At 45.4% G+C, this 19777-nt stretch overlaps 2 protein-coding genes across 5 annotated transcripts in view; one reads left to right on the top strand and one right to left on the bottom strand.

The window, feature by feature from the left end:
• SDCCAG8 (serologically defined colon cancer antigen 8) overlaps nt 1-11784 on the top strand; it is a 259213-nt gene extending 247429 nt beyond the window's left edge. The window contains exons 17-18 of one of the 2 annotated variants that reach the window (XM_029227092.1): nt 1371-1495; nt 11088-11432. In XM_029227092.1, the coding sequence (XP_029082925.1) occupies nt 1371-1470 (100 nt within the window). In that variant the 3' untranslated portion in view covers nt 1471-1495; nt 11088-11432. Of the gene's footprint in view, nt 1-1370; nt 1496-11087 lie in introns of both variants that reach the window. The other variant, XM_029227094.1, reaches the window with a different exon arrangement.
• A 1268-nt stretch (nt 11785-13052) lies between these two features.
• AKT3 (AKT serine/threonine kinase 3) overlaps nt 13053-19777 on the bottom strand; it is a 386997-nt gene continuing 380272 nt past the window's right edge. For all 3 annotated transcript variants that reach the window (XR_003794278.1, XM_029227105.1, XM_029227106.1), the window contains one exon: nt 13053-16581. Coding sequence is in view for 2 of the 3 variants with exons in the window: in XM_029227105.1 (XP_029082938.1) it covers nt 16496-16581 (86 nt within the window). In the remaining variant the exon portion in view is untranslated. The remainder of the gene's footprint in view (nt 16582-19777) is intronic.

The following is a 19777-nucleotide window of genomic DNA, read 5'->3' as shown; positions in this document are numbered from 1 at the left end:
GTGGGCGGGGCATAGACCTATGGACGTGGTCAGAGCGGGCTCCTACCTGGGGAGCATGTGCCACACCTGCTAGACCCCTGCATCGGGTATTTCCAGTTCCCGCCTCTCACCCTTGCAATGTGGGACACTTCGAAGGAGGGGTAGTAGAAAACCAGGTGTGACTGAAAACCCGGAGCACAGAGTGTTCGGCAGAGAGGATAGGGGTGCAGACTGGGGTGCAGTAAGTGTTCCTGGGGCAGCTTGAACAACCTCCTGCAAAACCCACTGGAGCTCGAGAAGGGGGCGGGGCAGGCGGTAGGTGCCATCTGGGAAATGGGGAGGGTTGCCACTGGCGGAGGAACCTGAGGAGAGCTTGAGCAAATTACTAGACCACTGTTAGGTTTTAGTTTTACCTGTCTCCAGGTGCTGCATCCTTTTAGTAAACAAGTCTGCCCACCCCTACCTAAGTCCCGAATGTCTGTCCTCACAGATGTTTAATTGTGCTCAGAGCCTGCCAGAAACGGGGTCGCTGGAGAGCTTGAACTGAGGGCAGGCTGAGCCCAGGGTCTGCAGAACCATCTTCGAAGTTTTTGACTCAATGCGGGACATGTAGCCTGAAGTTTGAAATGCATCTTGAACTTTTCCTGTGAAAATACAACTTAATTTCACTGTTGGTGCTTTTTGAGGATTGTGAGGAAGGGCATATGACACACCCAACTTCTTTCCGGAACAGTTCTGGGTAGTTGTTCAAGTCTAAATTTAATCCGAGGCCTACATTTCCATGGGTGAGTGTGCTACTGGTTGTAGGAAGCCGTCTGTGGACAAATGAGGATAATAGAGAATTAGCAAGTCTGGAGAGGAGAGCCCATCAGCAGAATGACAAATTTAGGATCTTTAAAGACATCTGGTCAGCGATGCCAGAGCTCGTGATTGACTGAGTGATTAATAATGGAAAACCCTTAGTTCAGTGTTTCCGCCTTCCCTCGCCCACTTCCCCAGCCGGGACCGGCTGTCTGCTCCAGTCTGCCAGAGATGTTTCCAGCTGAACAGTGGAGGCATTTAGGCCCCTCATCTTTGACCTCTGGGAGTTTAAGGTTTGAGTTTTAATTCAGTTTTATCTGTGTGCTCCCTAACTGACAGCTCACCGAAAAGACTCCCAATTCCCTTTCATATCTGATACACTTCCATTCACCTTATGGAGTCCGTCCAAGGGCCTCACTTCAGGGTCACCCTGACTCCCAGCTCGTAGTTCATTGTCAGGACCTTCCCTCCAACACACAGAGCACTGGAAAACAGGGAGAGGGCTGAAGTCTTTGCTCCCCTGCTCTCTGAGGCCTACTGCCCCCAGTCTTCAGAACCCATCCCTAATTCTGCGGTGGATTTTTCTCCAGGCTAAAGCAACTAGACAAGCACAGCCAGGCCACAGCCCAGCAGCTGGTGCAGCTCCTCAGCAAGCAGAACCAGCTTCTGCTGGAGAGACAGCCTGTCTGAAGAGGTGGGACATCTGAGATCCCAGGTACTGTGCAGGGCACCTCACCCACCAGAGAACGCACCGGGGTACACGTGGTCTTTCCCTTGTTCCTTTTACAGAGCTGCGTCTTACCAGGCTAAAATCCCCGGGGGTCACGTTGGTTAGCGAATAAGCTGGGAGGGAGATCTTGAAGACTGTGCTGGGCACAGTGGAGGACACAGAAGTGCGGGCCCTGGACCTGCCCCCTTTAGCGAGCTAAAGTTCGTACGGGAGAACAGACCCACAGTGAAGCACCAAGCCACACGGAGTGCTGAGCCGCACCGTGTGGGCACCACCGCTGAGGACTGCAGGAGGCGGGAGAGCAGGGCGGGAGGCAGTGGTCAGGAGGCTTTCTGGAGGAGGTCAGCTTTGAACTGCCCCTGGGGGACGTGTCTGTTTGAATTGGTGGAGGAAAGAGGTGCTCCCAATTAGGGGAGTCCCTGTGAATGGAATGTAGGAGTCTTGCTTTAAATCAGCTGGCTGATAATTGGGCTAGGGTTTGGAGTGCTTGCGGAGGGCGTGGCAGTGTTCCATAGATAACATGCATTAACTCTCATTACTCTTGAACAAGCCTGCAAGATTGATTATCCCCATCTTACAGATGGGGAAGCTGAGGCTCAAACAAGCGCATACAGCTAGCAAGTAGGGACACTGAAAATGGAGCCTAAGTCTGACTCCTTAACAGACTTTCCCTGTTCAGGTTAGGCCTGGGGCCACCAGCAGGGATAATGGGGGAAAGAGTGTCCAGGTAAGTTTGGTGAAGGGAATGAAACCTTTATTTTTTCCCTAAATTGCTTCTCTTCCTGTCAGGGAGGCTGGGCTTTTTACCCCATCAAGCAGTTTGTTAGGGTAATGAGGTGCTCCATGAGTGCCCGGGGGACGCCGTGCAAGAAGTGCTTGGAATGATTAATGGGAAAAATGCATCAGGAAATGAAAACGATGAGACAGTTGTCTCTTTTTTCAAAATGACCATGTGCCCAAACAGGTATAGAGGAGCCACTATCCTCTGAGTGATTTTTCCCACTCAGCCCACCAAACCCCTCTGCAAAAGTCCTCATTTGTTCCACAAATAGTAAATGAGCATCCCCAGGAGCCAGTCATTGAGCTCAGGCTGGGGGACGGAGACACACCTGCACTGTCGCCTCCCAGGGCCTCTGAGGCTGCTTGCAGGGAAGGGTGGTACACAAGCCACACGCCCTACAGTCACACAGGCATCCGGGATGCTTGTATAAGCATCATATAACATATAAAAAAAGGAACATGGGTTTCAGGGCTTCTTCTCACACACACCAAGATAGCATCTCTGGGAGCAGGGCCCAGGAATCTGCATTTTAATGAGCTGTTTGGATAATTCAGTGAAGACACTAGGGTTTGAGAGCCTCTGAAAGTGTTGGGAGGCAGAAAGAACAGAGAATGATTCCAGAATGCATCGTTGTCCCTAGGCCCTGAACAAGTCATTGAAGTCTCTTCTAAGCCTCAGTTTCCACATCTGCATAGTGGGTACCATACCAGCCTAACTCAAAGGGACACTGGAAGTGTTAAATGAGGCAGCTGCGAGGTGCATGGCAGGTTGTCTTGCATATTACAGGCCAAAGAAATATCAGGGATTTTCTTTTCCTCTCTCCTCCCCAAACTGGGGAAGGTCCTGGGAGAAGCACAGGTTGGGCAGAGATCCTGTGGGGCCAACAGCCATGAAACGATGTTCACTGCTCTCACCCAGCTCCTCCAATGTGTGCAGTCACCTCATCCTGTACCTGTGCGGCCAGACCTCAACCAGAACTCAGCTGTCTGGGCAGGTCCTTGAGGGGGGCCCTGGGTGGTGCCAGCCAAAGGTTGCGGCCATCGGGTCTCCAGACAGCTGGAGGGACTCACAGCACCAGTGGAGCTCCTGACCTCCAAGAGCTGAGAACGACTTTAGAACTTGGGTTGTGGAGAGTCTTCTATACAAGCTCTGAGCAGGTGGTAGTTTCTTCTCCACTCTGGACCAGATCATTATCCTGTGGGGTTTGCCTTTTAACTCCCCATCTGCCTACCTGACAGCCCACTTAGATCTTAACATGGATCATCAATGCTTAGAAACCTCTTCCAGGGCTTTAAAAACCCGGTAATTGCCAAATGGATTGCAAAATTTTTGTAAAATGCATTTTAAAAAATACCCTAACACCTCAAAATTCTCTCAGAAAAATGAGCAGGTCTTTTTTCCCTTGCCTGAAGCAACAGAAATGATTTGACCATCCTATGCTATCTGATACTGGCCCATCTGGCTCATCTCTAAAGGGATCTTTCAGATTCAGATATTGCATTTGGAATTATTTTAATGTGAACATGACAAAAGAAGCTTGGTAGAGAAAATGTTGGCTTTCAGTAGCAAATACTAGCATTCAAAGAGGAGACAGGAACCCAGGCAAGCTCTCTACTCTCTAAAGCAAAGGCCCGCTCTTTGCGCCCAAGTGCGGCGTTAGACCTGTTTCTGCCGTGGAATAAACTTGAACTGTGAGTTTAGTTTCCAGGGAGCCTTACTTGAGGTAAGTAAGGCTGCCATTTGACTCCGGCAGGTATTTGGAGGGTGCTACCTCCTGAGGGTTCCAGAGTCACCGGCCACACCCACTTCACACCCATCCTTCTCCGGGGGAGAGACTCCTCTGGCTTGTCTCTGGTTTCGGGATGGTTTAGCTAAAGGCTTCCATTTTCCCAGCCTGGATGAATTAAGCATAATAATTTTGCACGTCAAACTCTAAAAATCTCTATCCACTGGATTGTCAAAAGAGAATGGATATTTTCTGGCCTGGGCAGCTGCTCTGAAGCTGAGTCACATCCCTCCAATTTGTTCCTGTGCCGAGCCCCGGGCCCTGAAGCAGATGACAAGCTCGGGTTGGCCAGTGGCCTCTGACAGGAAGCATCTAGCCTGTTTAGGAGGCTTTATTGTTCTAAATTGTTTCTGCTTAACTTCTGAAACATGCACAGCAACATGCCTGGCCGAGGGGGCCGCTCAACGTCCTAACTGCCGCTGTGACATTCTTTGGCCATAAGAATTCCCGTCTCCCCTGAAACGCTGCTGTCGTGTGGTGGCCAGCCTGGCGAGAGTCGGGCCGGCCTTGTGGCTGACCCAGTGGACGTGGCTCAGTTTGCTGATCGCCAAGTTCAAGGCTGCTCTTCTGACTTGTTCTTAGTTTAGGACTGATTAAAAACACTGGCTTTATGAATCTCCTGCTTCACTCCTGGGGAAAACGCTTCTGGGAGACAGCTTTTGAAACATCATGAATTGCTATGTTAGTTCTTGTAGTGAAATAGAGACATGAAAACACTAACCCAGTCTTACTCCTCTGTTCTCTTCAGGGACGGGAGTGACTGTGGTTGTTGGGGGGTGGGGACTTGAGGGGTGGTGTCCAGGATACAGAACCTGGGCCCCAGGGGAGTCTTGGTAAGGCCTGACAGCTGGGAGCGGGGTCAGGGGTCTGTGACCCAGCGCCTGGGGCTCTAACATCTGGCCAGGATGGGTGGCGGCAGCTGGTGAGGAACTTAAGGGTCTTTTCTTGGGGAGAATGGCATCCGAGAGACGGGAAAGAATGGAAATTATCTGTCCACTTGGAGGACTGTCATTTACATCAAGATTATTTTACTTGTACATTTATTTGGTGATGGATATGGTTTCAGCTGATTTGCATTTTCTGATAGCCTCTGTCCCAAAAGGCTGTTTGATTCCGTCCTCAGTGTTCAGTCTGGGGAGGGATGCCTTTTTAGTCCCTTCAGATGCATCACTTTTACAATTTAGAAAACAGCATTTGAAACTGACTTATTGGTGATTAATCAGTTGGCCCTATGACTTTTGAGCATTTTTGGCAGTGAATTTACTTTCTAATTTGATTTAAACTTGTGCATGGATCCAGCAGACATATGTGATTATGTTCAAAATCATGGAGATTACCTCGTTACACCAAAGGATTCATGAAGAAAGCTGGAAACACGCACAAGAAACAAAGACACAGATGATGACGAAGGGAGGAAAGGCCCATTTGTGACCTGAAGGAAAGGTAGGGGGAGGCTTCAGAACTGTGCGCTCCAGTGAGGGCCGTGCAGCTCCTGCGGGCCCCTGCAAACTGAGCTGTAGGGTCGCCCAGCTGGGACTTGGAGGTGTCCACAGAGTCTGTGGTGGTCCTTCCTTGAGCCCTGAGGGCTTCACCCAGTTACGTCGGCGCTTCCACGAAGCTAGCTACCTGCGAGACAGATGGTGCTTGAATAGAACAGCAGATACACTGAATAAAATAAATTAAAAAGCCTCCTCCTGAACCAAGATTTTTTGGAAAGAATTCTAAATAGATGAAAACAAACAATTTGATTTCAACCAAATTGTTGTTTTTTTGTTTTTATCCTGATTTTCACCCGAATTGTCAGTCTCAAAAATAAACACTGATACATTCCCAGAAAATATTTTTCAAATAAAAACTGACTCTGTTAAAGTTTGCCCTGATTCTTTCAAAACTGTGTACAAGACACTGTCAACCGAAGTGACTTGCATGTTTTTTTAAATAAACTTGAACATATGCAGCGAAAATGTCATTAACTCCCTGCTGCCTGAGGGCTGTTAAAGGATGACGTAAGACCCTGGCGCGGCATTTCTAACCTGGGGTCTGGCGGCCCTCAGACAAGCTTCCTCAAACTCAAATAGCATAGTGTAACTTTTTTTCTTTTTTTAACTAAAGGCCCTGTGTGTAATTGATATTGAAAAGCGCATACAGCTTCATTTAAGCCAAACTTGCTCTTCGTTAACAGTTAGTTCACTTTGTCCAAGAGTGAATAATTTCAGAATAAGACTCATGGAAGGAAAATAAATTGAATTTTACATTGCTTCAGATACATTTGCTCCACTTATTGCTTCCCGAGTCAGACATTACATTTTGCAATATAAATTCACAATCAAGATTTTAAAGGGAGCTAAATATTTTAATCCAATTAGACAAGTGAACAAAACACTGAATATTACATGTAGTGTAGATAAGTGGTTCTTGCCTTTAAAAGACTGTAATTCCGTCACATTACAACCCCAAATGTCAATGTTGTCTTTATTTTTAACGCTTTCAAACATGAGGCAGCCAGAGGCTCCACTCTCTGCTGTTGGTGACACTGTCTGTCCTTTGGGAATTCTTAAAATCTATTTACCATGGAAACATGGTGCGTATAAAACACAGACCCCTGCCCATGTGCAAGGGAAGTTCTCGTGACTCATGAGATTCAAGAACGCTGGAAGATGACACGCTGGGGATCCTGAGGGTTGTGGAAGGAACCCCCATGCTGGAGTGTGCTCTGGGGAGAACCTGGCGCAGCAGTCCCGCCCCTGGGCGCGCGTGGCCTCCGCTTCTGACCGCTCCTGTCTGTGCACAGGGCTCGCTGCATCCCCTCACGTTGCAAGTCCCAAGTCCAGATCGAGCTACTGTTTTCCAGGAAGCTACAGCGTCATTGTCCACACTTTCTTTCTGCGAGGAAGTCTGTCCTGCCTCTACCGTTGCGTTTTTCTGGCTTCTGTAGTTCTTCTCCGATTTTGGAGCCCAGAGGCAGCAAAGCCAGGCCCCAGAGTCCAGGGAAAATGGAGCCTGAACTCTGCCTGCCACAGAGCTTTCATTGTCAGAGACCCAGCCAGGCAGCTGGGAGGGAAGAATAAATCGAGGATCTGTGGCGACCTTGCCGTGAACTCCTGCCCGTTTGGCAGCTGTGCTGGCCGGAGGGGTACACAGCTCAGCGAGAGCTCCGGTGACTTGTGTGGGGCAGAGGCAGGCCTCTCCTGACCTGCAGTTCGCGACCTTGAGCCCCGTGCTGGATGGAGAACTGCCTTCTTACAGGTCAGTGGTCATGTCTGAGGCCACGTTTCTACAAAGTTCTGCAGGGGACTGGTGAGGACAAATTGGTGACCACCCATAGGTCACATGGCTGATTTATTCCGGGTTGCCTGATATATTTGATTCCTACTTAATCCCAGAAATATCAAACGTGGTTGCTCTTTCACTAAGCTGGTTGGAATAGCATAAAAAGAGCCTGGACTTTGAGGTCAAACTGCCTGGGTTCAAATCACAGTTCTGGACCACTTCAGGTAAGTAAGTTCTTTGCTTCCGCATCGCTCAGTTTCTGGTTAAAAAAAAAAAAAAAAGTAATAGAACCAGCTTCCTTTTAAAACGGAGCTCTCTGCCTTACTAGGGCCCAGAAGAGATGACCGTCTAGCAGGGTAGCACTGTGATTGCTGAAGGCTTGAAAGGGCCACTTGGAGAAATCATTTAGCATCCATTTTGCACAGATGGAAAAATCAGGCCCAGAGGAGTGGAGTGACTAAAACTGGGAAATGAATGGGCAGGGAAATGAACTTCCAGAGAGACTGGTATTCATTCCCTGGGCCATGGGCTGCATGGAAGGGGGAGGGAGGCCCCTCTCTCCCAGGGCAGCAGCCTGGAGCTGGGCCCCAGCTGAGAAAGCCGCAGAGCAGTGGCCTGGCTCCCAAAGTGGGGACACATGGAGGAGGGTACTGGGGGCTTCCCTGGAGCTCTGTCAGCTGAGGCCAAGCTTTGAAATGCCCCAGATAGAGGTTGGGGGAGGGATTCTACCTTCTTTCTTGAGTTAAAAATAGATGCTTTTCTGCCAGAGGCATGAGGAACAGGTCCATTTTTTTTTTTTTTTAACCTGGCCACACAGAGATGGAAAACGTACAAATGAACAAGGGAAAAAGCAAGAAGGAGGGATATTCCATTGGGAGGGGCTGCTAAGAGGCCAGTGGAGATGCACAGAGAAGAGACACATGGTGGAAACAAGGGGCAGGCTGAACTGTGTGCATCCGTATGCGTAGGGCCTAGCTGGTGCCGTGACGTCCCTGAGCTGCAGGCTTGGGAACGAAGCCGCAGAGAAGGTTCGGCTGGACCCCGCAGTGTGGCTGCTTGGGGAACAATTCAGGTCACCCAGAGAGACTCGTTTTTTAAACTTTGAATTTAAACTTCGGAAACAAATTAGACACACAAGTCAGGGTTTGTGGAGAGAAGGCTCTGTTAGGGTTTAAAACGAGAACAAAGAAAACGGGTCACTGATAGCGGGCTTGCAGTTGGGGAGCATTTATATCATCTGTGGACAGCGCTGCAGAAGAGCAGCTGCCAGGGTGCTGTCAGCCCTCCTCAATCTGGAGGGCAGCCACCGACAACTGCAGATGTGGCCACACCACCCAGGGGGGCCACAGCAAGGGGCCTCGGTGACAAGTGCGATGGTCCAGGGACGGGAACATGGTGGCTGAGGGCTCAAGCCACGGTTCACACTGGCTGTGTCCCATCGGCACACACACCCTCACCTCCCTTACAGCCCGACCTCACGGTGTCCACAGCGGTGTGGGCAGTGAACCAGCTTTCTGGAAATAGGCATGGCTCATGTCCCTCAGAAGTGATGGCAGACGAGCCAGATTTTGGCAGTAACTAAAGATTCTGTCTCTCTGGACATGCTCCCTGCCTAAGGGGAAGAACCGAGAAACATTCTTTACTAAACATCCAGATATCCAAGGGTGACACTGAGAGCTATTTAGCAGGAAGACAGTGACATAACAGGGTACATGATTCATTCAGTCCCATTTGCTGAATGCTCACGACGGCTCGGGCAGTGAACAGTAAGTACTATGAGGAGGAATGCAGGGCTTTGCACCAAAACCAAATGAAAGAGAAAACCGATGGAGCCCGGGAGAGAACTGTGGGCTGACCCCTGGGCAAGTACCAGCAGGGACTGGGCCAGGCGATGGGCAGTTCCTGGCGGGAACCGTGAAGACTCATGCGAGAACTGCCCGTTTCCTGGAGCTTGGTTTTAAAAAATTCCCACAATACATTTCCCTTCTACTTCAGGTCTTCACTGTTCTGTGTTATACGTGTTACACGTATGTGTCTTTTCTACCTCAAGGTCAAAATTTTTTTTTTTTTTTGAAAACGTGCCTATTGCAGTTTATGCTTATTCTCGTATTCAAAGACGCCCTCGAATCTCTAAAGTTAGAACGTAAGCCACCATTTCCAGAGCACCCGGTGGGCAGGCAGCCTGCCTGTCTGTGGGACGGGAGGGTCATTCAAGCCAGTCATTCACTGGATCAGTTCAGTCAGGACCAGAAGGCAAATCAGCTCTTGGAGATCCTGTGTTTGACGGGCAAATGGAGCTGGCGGCAGCCTCTGAGGACAGGGGCGCCCTTTCTGCAGCGGCAGGGCCCTGGGGCTCCCTGGCTTCCTTGTGATGCTCCAGGAGCCCCGTGGGCGCCACGAAGGAGGGTCCATCCACCTCCCAAACCCCCAGAGAGATGCACACAGACACCACTCACTTCCTCACCACGTCCGGGGCCCCCCACTGTCTGAGAGCAGGGGCTGCACACGATACTCTAATTGCCCTGTGTCGAAACCCACAGAATTGCTCACTAAAAAGTCATGAGTGTCTCACATACGCTGGGAAATCTACTTGAAATGTAAACGTTTTCTCATTTTTTAAAAAAGATAACAGGCTAATTTTCATATTCTTCTTGTGCAAACTCTGATCTTGGAAACGCTGATCACTCGTCCTGTCTTGGAAATCCTCCACAAGTAATCGTGGCTTAAGTTGGGTAGACAAGAGCCCTCTCTAATTCAGGAAATCTCTGTTGGGGAGAGCAGAGCCCACTTGTTTCTCTTGAAGATGATTCTCACCCAGCCAAACAGAGACCAGATGGGGCCCGTGTCCCTGCATTACATTCCAATTCATCTCTTGAAGTGAGAACTGGGATTCGGTAGTTATCATCCTGGCCCTCTAGCTAGTCTCTACCATCCTGGTGACTTCACACTCCTGGAGGGCAAAGACCGTGTCTGAATCATCTTCCCACACAGGACACAGTAGGTACTCGAGAAATGTCCTGTGCAATGTAACTATTTCCAGTGGTTTCTGACACCACTTCCTGACGTGGGTTAAACTAATTTGAACAGCCACATCCGACATCCGCTAGGGCAGGCAGCAGTACTTTCCTAACTTGCGACTCCCTCAACCCAATTTTCATGAGCTAGTTTTGAAACATTTATTCCTGTTTAAAACTAGGAGAGGACATACACTAAATTCCCTCTTCCAGCATGTGGTAGGTGGTTTCCATGTGAAAATGCCTTTACATATGTTAAAACACACTGTCTGCATCTAAACATTTGGAGGTGTTAGCTTGTTATCATTTAACCAGGAATTTCTTAGGGACACTTGGTCTATCCACATCCTGTTTTTTTGTCCAGTTTTACTCACTGTAATGTCTGAGCAATTTTCAGTAAACAGATTCTGGCACGAATCAGTGTCTCCTTTCTCCTGTCCATGGGGGAAGAGATGGCTCTTTAGCTGTGTCCTGTCATCAGACCACCCTTATTTAAGAGACATGTAGAGGTCTGGAATATAGCGTGTCTTCAGATTTAAAGCATTAGAAGAGTTCACCTTATATTCCTACAAACTTTTCATACAGTTGGTTACGTACAATTTCTATAATTTTTGCATAAGAATTTTTTACAAAAACTTAGAAAGAGGTAACTAAACCAGTGAGAAGACAAATCACATTGAAGAACATGATCTATTTAAACTTACTTTTTATTATCATTTTTTCCAGTTACCCAGCATGCCACAATCTGATTGCTGACCTGGATGAAACAGTGAAATAAATGATTTACAAAGAGATATTTACATTCATCTGATTTATACGTAATATGCCACAATGCACCACGACCTTCCCAGCGGACCCCACCTTAGACTGCGACGGGCTGCGTCATCACTGCCACATTCGTTGCCAAGCGGTCCCTGCAGGATGGATGGGCTGGAGCTGAAGTCTGACACTAGATGAGGAGACCTCCTGGTGTATGTTTTCAGAAAAGGCTCGAAGTTATTATGTTTTTATATCTGCTCATTTGTATGCTTTGTTACACATGTGAATTTCAATAAATGAATTTTTTGAAGACTTGAAATGTTTCCTTTTTATCTTGTAGTGATGAAAAAAAACGCACCAAAAAAAGGCACATATTTTTACTAGGCTAAACGGTATTAAGGACCAAACCTTTTTTCCTGCCATTTGTGTTTCTTTCCCTCTTGGAGAGATCTATATATATTATCCTTCAACTTTATTTGCTTTTAATCGACATCCCATAAGACTCCATTATTTATCATCCTGCTAATTTGCGCAGTCAGAAGACACCAGGAAGCACTAGGCATTATCCTCTCCACTCTGTTAACAACAAAAACAGACAAAAAGCATCTTTGGCTTGGTGGTGTCATGTTTCTTCTTCAATATGCAGTAATTGAGAGGAGGCTAAAAATGTACTCAGTGAAATTACAAAATTTACTTCTATCAAACATCTGTACACAGATCGTCATTTTAGTTTAACATAGTATTTCTACTATTCACAATGAAGCCCTCAAGTGCTTTAAAGTAATAAAAATGGGCGCTGTAAGTGTTGTGTTGTCCTTGAGGATGACAATGGAACACTAAGGGCAAGGCTGCAGTCGGGACAAGTCCCTGACCTCAGGCTGTTCTCCCTGGCACGGATCTGTCATCACATCACATCACATCACATCCTCTTCATGGCCTCTCAGAAGGATGTGGATTAGGGCTCTGGAGGCGGTGGGATGATACACCCGCTAAGACCATTGAGTCTCTCGAGCATGGACAAGGTTCAAGCCTGAAAGAATAGAACTTCTATTCAGATTCAGAAGTTTTTTTGATTTCATCAAGTGTGCTAGACATAAAGGTTGTCACATAAGATATATTAATTGTCCCTAATTCTGTTTCAGGAACAGGAAATAAATTATACAATATTCTAAAAATAGCACCTTTAAAGAATTATAGAGGTCACTTTATGTTAGCCTCCTGGATCTGTCCACCCCAGTGGTTTTGAGAGAAGAGCACATGTAAGAATGCCCTCCAGTTTGGCTGTGTGACATACACATAACATGCTTGACCAACTTTGGTCCCAAAGCCGTTCCTCTATCTGGCATAGTCACAGGAGCAAAGCCAAGTTTCTCCAATAGTATTTAGGTTTATGAGGTAAAATCAGAAAAATGACCCTAGGTAAATCAGACTGTAGTCCAACCATCCTGCCCATCTATTACCCGCGTTGCAGTTGGTTAATTTGCCATGACGTTTTAAAAATATACTCTAAGAAAGGAAGTATGCAGCGCAACACATTATCAGGAAGACATTACTGATGAGCTACATTCCTTAAGAATTCTGGGTCCAAACCACCTGGTGGGAGGACTGCTAGGGGCTTAACAAATCTCAAAAAATACCTATTCTATCTCCAGCTTCACAGATCTCTCCTAAACCCATTGTTGGGAAGTCAGCATCCCCCCTTTGGAAGCAGCCCTTCATCAAAGTTTGTACAGTTGCATTACTGCCATTTTATTGAAGTAATAAAATAAATCCTGTGTGTGTTTTGAGCTACAAGAAATGTACATACTTTCCTGTCACACTTTATATAGAATGGGTTAATACCAGGTGACGCCATTCATCTTTTTTTAGAAAAGAATAATATTTAATTTTCTGAGATTACGGAACCACATCCAACAACAATAAACAGAGAAGTAGCAGATTGACATAGTGCTTTATTTAAGCTGTCTGTACGAAGGAAAATAATGTGCATCCCTATCATATACGTGTAAAAATACTAAGGATGTACAGTGTACAAAAACAGTTTCTTGTAGTTATTTCACATCCTTGTGGGTCATATACTTAAGGAAATAAACAGTTTTAGTATGACCAACAGTAATAGTAATACAGTTTCTTGGGTTCATAGTTGCGTCTGCTTGAAATCCTTAACCAGATGACTAGATCTTGCGCGGATCTAATGAAAGAACTAGCAAGGTCAAGAAATGTCACAAACTATAAAGCTACAGGGAGGTAATTCAATTACCAATTTAGAGGTTTTCTTCTTATTTAAATAAATACTTTACATTTCATGCTTGCCTGTAATGCAGTACCAGGAGCAAGATAAGGGAGTTCTACTGTAGACACAGTACAAACAGTAGCAGCAAAGTGTGTACGCTGAGGTGTAATAGAAAGACCCTGCAGTTAGTAAGGAAGGCCCTTACTTTGTACTCTAAGAGAAGCAAGTGGCCCTTGCAAGAACAGTCAGCTTTAAGAAGCTGGAAATCAGGTATGGGAAATGGAAAACACTGGAATAATGCTATGTAGTTAGTGTGGAAAGCAAAGCTGTGAGCAGCCCTGCCAAAGGTCCAAGCAGAGACGGCCAATTTCCTCCAAGATGGCTGCATCATGGCAAGAGGCAGACTTCAAGGAAGTTGGTACAGGAAGGAGTCTGCAAAGCCTGAACTTCTGCTATTCTGACAGAGTGATTCCAGGGCCAGGCCTTTCCGTCCACCAGAATCCGAAACTTCAGCTATGGGCAGACATGAGGGAAGTTTTAGAATCTCCTTCTACACACATTTCTGGTTTTCTATTGTTTTTCCATGCCAGCTGACTGAGATCAGGGAGTGAAAGTAAGGGATTCTTAAAAATCAAAGCCAACAACACACCCTGTGTGACGCTAACAGAATCTCGGAGGGGATACGGGACTAAGCCCCGGGCACCAGCTGGGGACGGAGAGCCAGCTGTGCAGAGTGGCCAGCCTGAGGCACAGTCAACGCTGTCATTAATCCTTAGGAAGTGTCCTTGGCCAAGGTCATGGAAATCACCTTAAGATTTGGGGAGGGGGGAAAACCCCAAAACTATCTGTGTGCTTAGTGTATGGTATACTTTCCCTCTGAAGAAATGAATGCTCTGAACACCAGCCAGTCTCAGCTTTCCTTTCTTCCTCTCACCTGTTCCTTTTTTATATAATGGATGCAAGACAACTTACAGGACATACCTTCTAGTCTACTTTCTTGTCAAAGTGAAACATTCAACATAATTCCAAGTGAAAAAAAAAAGTTGAGCTATATGTGTAAGTAAGAATGAACTACCATTTTACTGTAACTTCCTACTCAGTACTAAGGATGAACTTCACTCAGGTAGAAATATGAAAAATTAGGATAAAATCTATGTCTGAATATGTCTTAGCTGCCTTAGTAAAATGCCCTTTAACCCCCTGTCAGTCCCAGTGGTCCACCCACTGCCAGCAGTGGTTTCATATCTGTAAACCCACACTTCCAGCGTCCAGAGGCTAAGACATCTGCATATGAATATGATTCATCCTACTTAGAAAGTCACTTGCTCTTTCGTACACTACGCCATGCTGTAGTCTTCCATTTGGGAGCTGTCACATAGTTTAACGAAAATACATCTCCACGATGGCTCCACGGAGTCAGGAGCCCCCTGGACTTCATAGGCTGCTTTGGAAAATGTCAGCTCCTAGCACCAAAGGGTTTAATCTGAAGATCATCATCAATGAAAGAGAAAGATGAGGTTTGCATACATGTCCCCTTTCAGTGAGAAGTGTCGGAATTTGAGGACATGAGTATATACAGAAAAAGAAAAGTTGGAGGTGTTCTTTTTTGTTTTGTTTTTTCCCTGATGGCTTAATTCAGTGATAAATGTACCATGATCAGAATAAACACACCAGGTCCTTATCCTTTACTGCCCACTTCATAAATACTTGAGATGTGTTCATTTTGCCAAGTAAAGTTCATTTCTTATCATCCAGGTCTCAATTTTCTTCATTACATTATGTTGCCAGGCCGTCATAATATTTCAATTCTCAAAAGAGCAAATATAACATCCATTTGTTTCAACCCCTTGGCATGGATAGTTGGGGATTTCTCATTTTTAGCACCAAGGGGTTAAATGACAGCATCTCTTCTCCTAAAGCCAAATTCTAGTCTATATGTACAATTTCAGAGCCTCATCAAAATTTTGTTTTTACATAGGAGAAAAAGTGCATGATTCTCATCGGCGTGTACATTCCTTGCACATGGGTCAAAAGAAACTGCAGTTAAGTCTGTTTTATGTTAAGTTGGAGCTGCATTTGCTAACATGACATACAATTCTCATCACTAAAAAATAAATACTACTGCAACATAAACAAAATCATAAAAGGACATTCAAAGTTTTAACATCCGAGAAAAAGCTAATTCACGTAGAACTGAAAGTAAAAAATTAAAACAAATAAGGCAAACACCTGTTTACCTTGGTGTACAAATTTTGGTGAAAAGCAGGATCATTACACCTGTCTACATTCTTCAGCCATCAGAGGTGATAATATCAAGAAGGGAAAAAGGTTTCCAAGAACAGGGGAAATAAAACGCTCTCTGGTGCAAATCATATCGTAGACCCTTTAAGTGACCTACTCTGCTGTGCATATGCTTCCTTCCTTGGTCGAACAATGTTCCTTTGCCAACAACTGCCTGTGAAATCTGGACATCCACATGTAATATCAGGCTTCCTCTGCAGTATCGAATAAGAATTTAAATTTATAAATGTGTATATCTATCTTAATAGTTGTTCATTCCTTCTCTCAAATGCTTCCTAATGAATTCCAGTAGGATCTTACTGATACATACCTATTTTACGCACTGATCTGATATGCTTTACTAAAATTTTGCATATGCACATCACCACGCTTCCACAATTGCTTGTTCTGAATTATAAACTAAATCTTCTTAGTCTAATTAGTTTTTGATTTATCGTCTAGAAAGTTAAAAAATATACCTAGAATCATTTAGCCTTCACTGTTAGGGAAAAACAAAAATTAAAAGATCAAAAGATGACAGTTGGTGCACAAATGAACAATGGTGGGCTCATGACTTCCAAAGATTGTAAAATTACCTCTTAAAGTTGCTATAATAGTAAGACAGTAGCAGCAACAGCATGAGACCTTAGACTGAGATACAATTTCATGCAAAAACAAAAGTCGAGTATGTCTGCATATATGTGTGTTCTCATGTGGGTGAAAGGCGGCGAGGGGTGAAGACCTTGGACTGGTCTGGGATGTCTGAAGGTGCTCCTGCATTTGTAAGAGCTAGGACTGCTGTGATGTCCAGGAATCATTTTCAGTAATAAATCTAAGATGACAGTGAAGTAGCAGAAGAGACTTATTCTCGTCCGCTTGCAGAGTAGGAAAACTGAGGGAAGTGCGGCCGCCTCTCACTGTCCGTGCAGTCCATACCGTCCTCATCATCTGTGGGCAGGAAACAGCTATTTTAATTTTACATTAATTTTTTGCGACATAATCTCTGGTATATATAGTTCTAATCCCTAATGTAATAAAGATTAACGGAGGCAACAGCTCCCAGAAACTTGTGTTTATCAATAAAACATAGGATGGATACACTTATTTCAAAAACTTTCTCACTTTCAAACACATGACCTATGAAGAAATAATACTATCCAATCATCTCCTTCAAGACACTAACATCTCAAGGCTCAAACTGTGAAAAACTATTGAAGAAGACAAGATTTTTAAAAATAAAAAGGAACAAGTGATCTTCCATAACCTTTACTTTCATGAAAACATGCATGTCAAAGTTACAAAGTCAAAGAATCCTAAGGCACCCAAAGTATCTGCCTAGAATCCAGTATCAATCTGTCTTCAGATGCTTGCATTTCTTCTTCATGGTGCTTTAGGTGTGATTGCAAAATAAAGCTTATTAGGATTCCATTTCATTTGAGCCCTTGATTTACATGTTTAAGATTTTACATTCTTTATTCTACATCTAATATCTGCCTTAACTTACTGTTCCTAATTTTCCTATGATAAAACTTTAGGGCTTCCCTGGTGGCGCAGTGGTTGAGAGTCCGCCTGCCGATGCAGGGGACACGGGTTCGTGCCCCAGTCAGGGAAGATCCCACGTGCCGTGGAGCAGCTGGGCCCATGAGGCATGGCCGCTGAGCCTGCGTGTCCGGAGCCTGTGCTCCGCAACGGGAGAGGCCACAACAGTGAGAGGCCCTCGTACCGCAAAAAAACAAAAACAAAAACAAAAAAAAACTTTAAAGTAGACTAAAGAGAATAAGTCAAGTAAAGAGAGGGAAAGAGGCCAGCATCTAAGTATTAGTTCATCAGGAAACAAATTGGGAGACTTGAAAGGCATGGAAAGAGACGACTTCCATTTAAGCTGCTCCTCCCTTTTCCTCTTCCCTGTTTTCTTGCATTTGAAAGGTTACGAAGGATCACCCAACCTCTTCCTATAACTATTCTGATGATTAAAATCTTGCAGTGTCAGAATGCTCTTCCTTTACATGTGTCATGAATTCAGTCGCTCAGTCCACAACGTTCCCTGTTCTGGGCTCTGCGCAAAGTCCCTCCCTGTGTCGTCGGGGCTCACCCCACTAAACCCCTCTGCTCCACTTGCAGTGCCTTTGGTCATATGCTGTGCTACAGGAAATAAGCGAGTCTTTCAAATACCCAACCTTCTTCAAGCAAAATAATTCCACTTCCTCAAATTCATATAGGAAGTACATTACCAATTCTTTTAATTTTCCAACCTCTCCAGGGAGCATAAATTTCATGTAATAGGAGAAGGAATACAGGCCAGACCCCACTGCATCACGGGCACTGACCCTGTTACACAAAAAGGATGATGCTTTGCATGCCTCTGAAGAATAACAAACATTCATGCTCTTTTCTCACTGTTCTTTTCAGTATTCTATTTTTAATAGAAGATTCTGGAAATGGGATCAAGTTGCTAACCAAACTTTGTAGCCTTGAGTGTACCAGAAAGTATCACTGTATTAGGTGGGACTCAATCTCACAAGTAGCATTTGAGGCTCCCTGCTCTGTGTAAACCTCCCTCCTGCAAACAGACCTTTTAAACTATAGTCCTCATTTCCAGATAGTACTGCGATCTGGGGAAATCTCTGCCTCCTTATAAAATACCAGTTAGGTACCAAGCAAACCATCTTTTAGGTCAAACACCTTCCACAGTATTTTCAGATATACTAAAGACGGTAGGAGCTGTGGATGGCATATAAAACCTCTGTAAAACTCTATAAAAACTCTCTAGGGGAAAAGCAGCTGAAATCTTAATGTTCAGACTCTGACACGTGCCAATCACATTTCAAAGGAATAGTTTTCCCCGCTAGCAGCTTTGTTTTGCTGGGTGTGTTTCTGCACAGCGAACAGACAGCACATGTGGGAAGCCTGGTGTTGTCCGCCAGGGAAGGGCTTGTCCAGCTCGCTGGGCTGCAACCAGGCATCGCACCAGGGGCAGGGAGGCCTGAAGCCCAGGGCAGCCTGGCTCTCGACAGGAGGAGGGGTTGAATTTCCTTTCCAAGGAGTATTATTGCTATGAGGCTGCACTGTCAGCTGAAAGTTAAAAGAGAATCTTCATTCTGTCAACTTAGTAACAAATTAATCCCATTTCCGAACGTAAATCTAAATCTTGTTGATGACCATATGAGGGCCCCTGCATCTGGATCTTCTTTAAAGTCAATTATATCACCCTCTCACTCCATCTCCCTCCTGTTCTTTTGAGCTTGGCAGTAGTGAGGGGCAAGTCTCTGATCGTGGCCCCAAGAGGAGCTGTGAGTTGGGAAGGTGCTGCGGCAGGAATGAAGGTTTCCCCTGGGCCCTCAGTGCTGCACAGGCCAGCGGGGCTGTGGAAGGAGGAGAGCTGGATGCGAGTGACAGCTGACAGGACAGCCGGCTGCCCCAGCCAGGCCTTCACACCCAGTCAACGGATATAAACGCGTTCCTGCACTGAAGGAAGGTTCAGAGGGAACAGTGATGATGATGGACATGAACTATGAAAAAAACCCAAATAGCACACATGCGGGAAAAGAAAACAGGGGGATCAACCCCACATTCTACCTCTGAATCCCTGGATCCAGGCAGCATTAGTCGCCTAACTTCCTTAGAGCATTTAACCAAAGTAATTATATGGCAGCAAAAGCTACTAGGAGCTCAAACAAATCCTCTTTTCCTCTAAGAGGAAGCCAAAGGACCATTAATGGATATAATGCAAGACGACACATTCCAAAATCTGTTCAATTAATTAACACCAGTGAGGAAAATCTGGCATGTTACTGCAGCTGTTTGTAAAAAAGGAACACTTGCCTTTCTAACTGCTGATTTGTTCTAAAAAATAGCTCCTTTCTGTTTTATAAAAGCAAGGTGGCAAGTGGGAAGACAATCGCTAACTTAATGGTCCTACTGTGGGTTTTTATGAACAAAACCTCTGTGCTTTTAGCAGCTTGAGAGCTGCAGTGGTCTCTCACCAGCAACACTATTCAAAGCTGCAAGAAGAAAAGATTATGTTAAATGTAATCACAGTTCAAGGCTTCACAGATTTTCCTTTGATCTGCCTCTTATGGGAATTTAGGATATACCCAGGGATAATCCAAGAAAAAACACTGTCCTTGTGCCCTGGAAGAACCCA

Source organism: Monodon monoceros, unplaced genomic scaffold (genome assembly GCF_005190385.1).
Source record: "Monodon monoceros isolate NGI ecotype Baffin Bay Population unplaced genomic scaffold, NGI_Narwhal_1 Super_Scaffold_18, whole genome shotgun sequence".
NCBI classification, from domain to species: domain Eukaryota; kingdom Metazoa; phylum Chordata; class Mammalia; order Artiodactyla; family Monodontidae; genus Monodon; species Monodon monoceros.
Note: the sequence above shows the minus strand (reverse complement) of the source record. Positions and strands in the feature narration are given on the sequence as shown.